The 9,722-nt window shown below is 41.6% G+C and overlaps 1 protein-coding gene across 2 annotated transcripts; it reads left to right on the forward strand.

Moving 5' to 3' along the window:
* The first annotated feature begins 819 nt into the window (after positions 1-819).
* calhm1b (calcium homeostasis modulator 1b) lies at positions 820-5,504 on the forward strand. Of its 2 annotated transcripts, none has more exons than XM_083765705.1 (4): positions 820-951; positions 3,008-3,176; positions 3,457-4,041; positions 4,948-5,504. In XM_083765705.1, exons 3-4 carry the CDS (start codon positions 3,496-3,498, stop codon positions 5,443-5,445), a joined length of 1,044 nt encoding a protein of 347 aa, XP_083621831.1. In that variant the 5' UTR covers positions 820-951; positions 3,008-3,176; positions 3,457-3,495; the 3' UTR covers positions 5,446-5,504. The 2 variants fall into 2 exon arrangements, with proteins under 2 accessions (XP_083621831.1, XP_083621832.1); XM_083765706.1 differs by having other exon boundaries at positions 5,026-5,504.
* The last annotated feature ends 4,218 nt before the right edge of the window (positions 5,505-9,722 follow it).

Genomic DNA, 9,722 nt, shown 5'->3' on the forward strand with positions numbered 1-9,722 from the left:
CTAACTTCGGAAGACGATTACGGCCGAACGATACGCACTTTCAAAATTCTGCGGCTCAGTTTTAATTGGATGGGTCCAGAGATCACGTGTGCCGATTTCTGTGAGATTTGGACAAAATCTGTAGGAGGAAAAGCAAAAAGTGTGTTTTGGACAAAATTCAAAATGGCGGAAAATCTATCATGGCGGAAATGGGCGTGGCCTATATGGGGAGATGCGTCATGACCCAAGGAATCCAGGGAAAGAATAATTTTGATTTTACGACCTACGGTTCAAGAGTTATAAGCCAAAAGGTAAAGTGGGCTGTTATAGCGCCACCATGAGGCCGACCGATACAATTTTAGGGTTAAATAATTTTAGGGATAATGTTGAATTATCCCTAAAAGTTTTGTAACTATAGTGATTACAGTCTCCGAGTGTGGGAGGTATAAAGCGTCAAAATAAAGACTACTCCAGTGAAATAATAAAGTGTCACAGTTACAAGAGTCTGGTTGCCCATTCGGGCAACCACACTAATAAAGTATCACAGTTACAAGAGTCTGGTTGCCCATTCGGGCAACCACACTAACTAGAAAGGTATAAATTAAAAGCACAATACAACCTACACACAGACGTAAAGGGTGTTCAACAGCACTGATTTATAAAACAAACAAACAAAAAGTAGAAAAATTGAGTATCTGTTTTCTGCCCAACAACGACTATATGTATATCTGATTTATACTGTGTGTGTGTGTGTGTGTGTGTGTGTGTGTGTGTGTGTGTGTGTGTGTGTGTGTGTGTGTGTGTAGGAGCCGTTGTACCCTGCTAGGGTGGTGTACGACCTGCTGTTCTACTTCATCGTCATCATCATCGTTTTGAACCTGATCTTCGGTGTGATCATCGACACCTTCGCCGACCTGAGGAGCGAGAAACAGAGGAAAGAAGAGGTTCTCAAAACCACCTGCTTCATCTGTGGTGGGTCTAACTAACCATAAATACAAATATGCCATTTTAAAATGGTTCTAACTGAAGTGGATGCTAAAATGTACACACCACAGCTATAGCCATAAACGATCTTTAGAACACTTTCAGCATGATTTTTATGAACGACATTGACATTGACGGCCATCCATTAGATGATTAGAAAGTTGTATTCGCTGGGATGAGGAGACTATTTTGAATAGCTACTGTAAGGCCAGTTGGTGGGCTATAGCTGGCATTACCTCATCAGGTACAACCATCTCGCCTCTATATAATTAATTATCTGAGGCAGATTATCCATACAGTATATCTTATTCAATGTGTCTTGCAGCACCACTGAGATAGAAATCTCTCCCATCCTCCATGTGGGCTCTGACACAGGCATGGCCGAACGGTTTGCTGAAGTGCCCTTGAGCAAGGCATTGAACCCCTACCATGAAATGTTCTATGAGTAGGGCCTGCCCGTAAACAAGTTCTTTATAGTATGGTTGCCTACACTAATTATAAAAAATGTGAATGTAGTTTCTAGGAGAAAGTGATGTTTTTGACTTCGAGGTCCTTTTCTTTACCAACTGCACCATACCTTAGCCTGACTGGGTGAGATTTCCATGGGCTTTTATCTTCTTCTTCTTTCTTCAAAGTAACATTTCAGAGTAAAGACCAGAGTGGGATTTGAACCCACGTCTGGATCATGTGGACAGCCACTTAACACATTGAGCTACCAGGTTGTCTGTGTTCTGGCACGGTTTCTCCTCTGTATTATGTGATTAAAATCCATGATAACAATTAAAAGCACTAAAAGACACCTTTGATGCACAGCAAACACCATGAACATGCTCTGTACATGATCCCATGAAGGCCCCATTTGGAAAGTGACACCAAGAAGAAGAACTTAAAACTTGAAATCACTAGGGCTCAGTGGCACCCTTGTTAAGACGACATCCATGTGTAAACACAAATATTGGCTGATGATTGGCTGATCACCCCATAGCAATGATTTGATTGGCTGTGCAAACTACATATTGAAGATAAAAGTGAGGGCATAAAAGTAAGGTCAAAAGTCAAACGGAAGTCCTCAATTTTAGGCGTACTGTTGCTGTGTCGGCTATGTAACGATGGCGTGTTGTCAGCCTGGATGCATTTGACACAGCAGGAGCTTTCTATTGTTCCAAAAGTGACAGGCAGGCATGTAGTATACACAAAGTTCCTCTGTTAGTGCACACTTAAGTACATAGATTTGTACCATGACTAATGACTTGACTATGGATTTATACCTTGACTATGGATTTATTTGACTATGGGTAAAAGTCTCACGCACGCACACGCACGCATGCACGCACACACACTGTGGTAATTTAACATGATAAATGTTTTTTACAGTTTAAATTTGAAGTGCATTTTGAGGAAAACATTTTTTTGTTGTTGGCATTGTCTGAAACAGATTGACTGAACAACTCACACAAAGCCAAAGCCACTGTCATTTGAATGGGCTGGGGCCATGTTTTGCATGTCTAGAATATTGTGTTGATACGGCTCAACATGTTTGTTCAGGCCATGTTTCAAGTAGGCCTACCTTTAAATAAATCACATTACTTACTAACCCAATTCAGAAAATCCAAGTTAATTATGTTAACGCATAATTGAGCAGAATCTGTGAGGCACGTTATAAATGTATTTATGAAACGGGTGTGGTGTGCACTGGTGTAAAGTAACTAAGTACATTTACTCAATTACATGTACTTGAGTGCACTTCAGCCATATATTTATATTTCGGCCATTTGAAAATAGACGATCTACAAGTTCACAATGCGTCAAATCGAGATTCTTATACATTTTGAACTGGTGAAACGAAATGGGACATTCTGCACAATGAGTACCTTTACTTTGGGTACAAATACTTAGTATATTGATGCCAATACTTTTGTGCTCTTACTCATGAAGCATTTGTTTCTACATTGCAGTATTGATACTTTTAATTACGTAAGTAAAACATGCAAGTACTTCTTCCACCACAAGTGGTGTGAAAAGAGATGCGATTATTACATAACAGCAGCACTGGAGAACAGGTGAAGGGAGTGGCATGATGACAAATGATGCGGTCTGCTTTCAACATCTCTGTAGAGAGTTCCACAATGGACAGAGTCATCCAAGGGGACGTACAGACCTACGTTTGAAAGTATATTTCCACGCTGGAAACAGGAATTTCTAAAGGACATTGGGTAAGCGATGGGAATTCTTTGCATTTAATCAAAAACTGATTGCACAGGAATTATTTTTGCCAGGAATTGTCCATCAAATCATTAAAATGATGTGTGTTTTAAATGTGGTAAGTTTAGAATAAGATCTATTAGTTATGGTTCACACGAATCATAATCATAATCATTAAATCTAGACATATTTCACGGGCATAGCAAAAATGGTTAAGATCACACTTGTTTCTTGTGGCCCATTGCTTCTCACATGGGTTGATTTCTAACAATTGTCCAATCATTACTGCAGATTTGATCATTTTGAAAAGCAAATAAAACAACGCTCAAGATGGATAAGTTTCGTATGATGTTCCAGTTCCTCCAGTCCAACCAGGAATCTTTCATGAATGGCATCTGTGGTATAATGGCCCTCGCTAGTGCACAGATGTATGCTGCCTTTGAGATCAGCTGCCCATGTATACCAGAATACAACTACAGCTATGGGATTGGACTACTCGTTATTCCACCAATATGGTTCTTTATGTTAGGTTTTGTATTGAACAATAACGTGTCCATGCTCGCCGAGGAGTGGAAGAGACCCATGGGGAAACGGAAGAAGGACCCAGCAATCCTCCGCTACATGTTCTGTTCAATCACGCAGCGCTCCCTGATAGCACCCGCGGTGTGGGTATCTGTGACTCTGATGGATGGGAAGAGCTTCCTGTGTGCTTTCAGCATCAACCTGGATATTGAACAGTTGGTAAACACCAGTCTCGTTAGCGGTATGTCGGAGACAGAGAGGATGAAACTGCTGGCAAAGATCCCATGCAAGGACCTGTTTCACCAGGATGATGTGCGAGAGGCAGCAACACGATACATCAAGTGTATATCACAGGTAGGTGGTCATCACTGCTCTCCATGTACACACGACACAGTAAACTCCTCAGTGTTCATTTTACTCTGCAAGACAATCTACCTAATAGATCTGTAAGGGTCCATTTGAACCATCTCGGAGTTACAAATGGATAAATGCAGCCACATATCAATGAATAAGGAATGTGATTAAATGTTATATTTTCTTCTCCCACGAATTGTATGTCCATAGAAAAGATGTGGGAAAAACAGAAAAGGCTCACACACTGACAGAAAAGGGTTGAGGCTCTTGGAATGCAAATATCTTGCTACCTAACATTGAAGCCTGCACCCCAGCAGTGGCCTACAAACTCAGAGCCAAGCAGTAATCTAATTCTCTCCCAACTTGCTACAAAAATTGCTCGTGGTTCTGTCTAGGCAACCATCCACTTTTCACGTGTCCCTGACCGTACTTCTAATAATCACAAAATGTTTGCCAATTTTCCCCATATTGTAGTCTGAAGGCGGCACACAGGGCTGTGCTTTGCTGTAAGTAAGCAAGGTTAGGCCTTTGTGTGTGTGTGTGTGTTTATGCTTTTTTAAATATACATAAACAAACAGCTTTCCATTCGAGGCCTCAAACAGTCAAGGGGCCTCATGAGATCTCCTCAAATTATTATTAAAAAATATATATATAAACAAACATCTTTCCATTCCATTTGAACAAACTCTCTGTGTACAATTCCTCTCAAATAAACAATTTAGACTGCAAACCCTTCGACTTTATTGGCATAGAAAGGCTGTGGCCTTTTTTTTATCACAGGGGATTTTCTTTGCATTACATGTCCATTAATACATCTATACACTTATCAATAGACACCCATTCCAAGTAATTGACATAGCCTACACTATGTTCCGTAATCTGCTACACATCATATATCTGTTGCAGGCATGTGGATGGCTGTTCTTGCTCATAATGACCTTCTTGGCCTTCATGATTCGGGCCATTCGACCATGCTTCACTCAGGCTGCCTTCCTCAAGACCAAGTACTGGTCACACTACATCGACATTGAGCGCAAGCTGTTCGATGAGACCTGCAAAGAGCACGCCAAGAGCTTCGCCAAGGTCTGCATCCACCAATACTTTGAGAGCGTCAGCGGAGAGCTACGCAGCATCCACCGCCATCAGTCCAGCGGGGATGACGATGATGCTGAGGATGAAGACAAGAGAAGCGATGAAGACAAGCTTCTTGGTATACGAGCCCAGGATGATATGAATAAAGTGTTGTGGAACTGGCACACCTGTAAGCCTCCTCTGGCTCTGAGAAAGGATCAGCCAGACGGCCAGGAGAACGCAGAGGCCAACGGAGGGCCAAACATGTTAGCTAATGGACACGCCCATGATGTAGAGAAAAAGGAGTGGGCAGTGTATTACAGCAAGGTCTGACCGTTTCAAAAGCGGAAACAAAGCTCTCACATAGATCAGGGCTGCTGCTAGCCGTTAGGACGTTTAAACAAAGCTCTCACATAGATCAGGGCTGCTGCTAGCTGTTAGGACGTTTCGGGTATTCGCTATAGTCTCATTAAACTTGTATTTTATGAAGCAAATAAATACCATTTAGATTTTAGAACCCCGTTTCTGAAAGTTCTTTGAAAATAGCAGATATACAAGCTCAAAACACGTCACATTTGCTATTTCGGAAAAATATTAGATGTACTGTATTAGTATCGTCATTCTTTGGTACATCGAAACATAAATAGGTTGTCATTCTTTAGTACAATGGTGTACACAAATGGTCGAACATAATATTGAAACTATCTAAATTTTTGGTTTTAACTGACTCAGTTGACCCCTAAATAGCATGTTCATAGTCCAATTCTCATCATTTTGACTGTTCAGCACTGTCTTCAAAAACAAAGACCATAAAGGCCTGGATTATTGATGAAAGCACACTACCAAGAACAAGAATAGCATAACTTCATTATACTGTCACATTGCCTGAGCATTCTGGAAACTTGGAACTGGTAGACATGACGTAAACACATTGAAGCATATTGGTCTATATATGCTACCATAGCCCATTATTCCCCAGGCACAGATCAGTACTGGCAGCCATATTATGAGCAAAAGATCATCGTTATAGATCTTTTTGGATCCAGGGCCCAGGACATTCCCTGACATCTTTCTTACTGTAAGTAACTGAAATCTGAATCAAGAAAATGTTTAATGATCATTAATTAATATTCATTTAGTAGTTATAGTATTTATGATAAATTGAAAAATGTGTCTATAAAAATGTGTCTATATTGCGATTGTTAAGAATATGTATAACACAATGTTTTTGAGAATAAATATTGATATCTGCATTTCATTTTGTTTATTCTTTTGATATAGTCACTACATACTGTACTTGAATCACATAATTAGAAAGGCAAAAATACTTAATCGCCTCTATTTTCTTCACCATGAACAAAATGTTTATGTTAGTCTTTGTAATTATTTTATAATCACAGGCCGAGTTCAGAACACACTTGCCCTGCCCTGACAGAGGTCTGCATTCCCTCTACTTTATTGTTGTGAATGACAATCATCAACCTCATCTAAGCAGGATTCCCATCCAACTACACAGCATCCAATTGGGCATACCTGATGCTAAACCTGTGAAAATACATGCAAAGCCAGGCCAAAGAAACCAGTCAATATTTGCATCTCTCTCTCTCTTGGCTTCTTTATAGGCACGCTCTGATTATCATACAAAGCTTAAGCAATATTATCACCTTCATGTTTGACATTCTCTGTTTTATGAAACAGACCGAGATGAGATTTGTTCTCATTCCACGTTAAGAGATGTTTAATGCAAGGGTGTTTTCATTGAATATATAACCAGTGAGTGCTCATATGTTACATTATGTTTATATATTGCACAATTTGTAGATGCGTTGCTTACAGTGTATTGAGTAGTTCTCAACACCTGTCCACAGGACTTTTCTAAAAATACGATAACACTTTAGTCTAAAAACCCAATTAAGTCCAAAAAATTAAATAAATAAGGAATATATACTAGCAATATTTTACATCAACATCATAACCATTACATTAACTTCATCATCAGTCAGAAACTATACATGTGAGCACATATGATTTGATTTCCTTTGTAAAACATATCCGTCTCACTCTCTAGTTTTAGAACCGTAGGCAAAGAGTTCCAAAGGTTTGCCCCCTTTACTGAGAAGGCAGACTGGCAGAATTAGTTCTTACACTTGGGAACAGTACAGTTACCATTTGTTGAGGCTTGTGTAGTTGCTCTACCAGAGCTCGGTAGTCTACCAACCAGTCCAGAAAAGGTGAAACAACAATTTCCTTTGTCAGCAGTCCTCTCAAGCCTAATTTATACTTCACCAACCGTGTTGGTTGCTGAAAGTGAAAAAAAAGTGGTAAATGGTATACAAATGTGGCTTTACCATGCCAGCATGGCTACAACCTCATAGTCACAGGAATATGACACAGGTTGACCGTATAGGGCAGGGCATAGCAGTGGGCGTGGTTTTCTGGTGCCAAAAAAAGATCGGCCATTCATTTTTCCCATAGAGATTTACAAAAATATTTATATCAATTATTTTAAGTCTATAATGAAGCCATCCAGGATCCTGGTGAATCATGACCTTAAAACCTTTGATTCTGTGATTTTATTTTTTATTATTTTGAATTTAATTATATAATATATATATATATTATATATTACTATATCTAACCAGTAAGACGTCCTGAGGGCGAGAAGCACGCATCTGCCTGGGTGACGGCAGACTGCTGAGGGTTTGATGAGGTCAGATCAACATATGTAATGTCAGAACAGGTCAGCTCCATATATGGAGATCTAAGGGTGGCAGCGGGGGCAGTGTTTTGAGTGTACAGGGTTTGATGAGGGCAGGTAGGGCCAGGCCTACATTTTCGGGCCTGTTGAGAACTCTAGCTTTCCCTGGCTGCCGGGTGCGGCTGCACTAATAACTTTGCTGTGGGCACATCTAGAGTTTGAATGGACACGTATCAGTCAAAAGGGAGGCGTGACCATATATGGAGGTGTGACTGACCAATCTACGTTTTATGGTTTCACCTGGATGTTTTCATTTCATTTCATTTCATTTCGCACATAGTGTATCACAATACAGTACAAATCATAATAGATAACAATTCATTTGTCTTTCATTCTAGCTTGATTCTAGGCTTAAAGTAATTGATATAAATGTTGTAGCACCAGAAACCCATGCCCACTGCTATGCCCTATACTAGGGCCAGCATCTGTGTAGCCAGCCCAGCTGTTCCTAGGTATTCAGCAGTGATGTCACAATTAGGATGGGGATGAATGAAAATGGCATGTATCCCACCCACCCACAGAAGCATCGTGCCCCTCCCCCTGAGGATTAAGTCAGATTTATTACTCAGTTGTGCGTCTGTGGAAATAGTCAATCTACAAGCCCACATATGAGTCGCACTTCAAGACATACTAGCCTCTGTCCCAGCCTTACTGACAAAATACAGACACGCACACGCACACATGCGCACATGCACACACCCACACACAAGTATATCAAGTCCTTTTTCTAGGAATATGGTTTCCCTTGACCAGTCCACAGCCAGCCCGGTAGCAGCTGCTCTCTCCCTGAGTGATTTGGCAGCCAGAGACACTGGTGTGAGTGAGTGGGGGTGGATGAGGGATGTCTTTGTCCAGACACACTCTCTCTGTCATCCCTCTTCATCAAATATCTCTCTCTTTATAACCCCCCCACACACACACAACCATGCAAACAACATAATGATGCCCAATCTCCCTGTTTTCACATCAGACAACATTAATAATGACATCTAGAAGATATACTGTAGGTTAAAGACAGGTGTGTGTGTGTGTGTGTGTGTGCGTGTGTGTGTGGCATTTGTTTTGCTCAGACTGCTGCTGGCCTCATCTTAACCCTACTCTCTCTCTCTGCTTATCAAAATAGCAGCCATGCTTGCTTCTGTCCTGGACCTCCTCTGACTTTGCTGCAAAACTCTCTCTCTTTCACTCACACACACACACACACACACACACACACACACACACACACACACACACACACACACACACACACACACACACACACACACACACACACACAAGCATGCTCGGAGGCACCCCATTCGTCAGTGTCTGGCTCATTCTGCCTCCCTCCAGCCCAATGATTGGAGGACATTACTGGAGTGGGAGGGCTGAGACAGAGGAGAGTTGCGAGGCAAAAAGCAGTGCTTGGTCACATGGGCAGACTGAGATCTGTTTACAAACCCAAAGCAAGGCAGAGCAGAGCAGGCAGCACTGAGACAGCACTGAGACAGCACTGAGACAGCAGCACTGAGATCTGTTTACAAACCCAAAGCAAGGCAGAGCAGAGCAGGCAGCACTGAGACAGCACTGAGACAGCAGCACTGAGATCTGTTTACAAACCCAAAGCAAGGCAGAGCAGAGCAGGCAGAGCAGAGCAGAGCAGGCTCTCTCCAGTCTGGATACCATTATGGACTGAGAGAGAGAGAGAGAGAGAGAGAGAGAGAGAGAGAGAGAGAAAGAGAGAGAGAGAGAGGGGGAGAGGGAGAGGGGGGGAAACCTGCCACGACATACACAGCCAGCTGGGGGTGGGAGAGATTGAAACACACACACACACACACACACACACACACACACACACACACACACACAC

The sequence above is a fragment of the Protomyctophum parallelum genome, assembly GCF_964188405.1.
Source record: "Protomyctophum parallelum genome assembly, chromosome: 5".
Classification (NCBI taxonomy): Eukaryota; Metazoa; Chordata; class Actinopteri; order Myctophiformes; family Myctophidae; genus Protomyctophum; species Protomyctophum parallelum.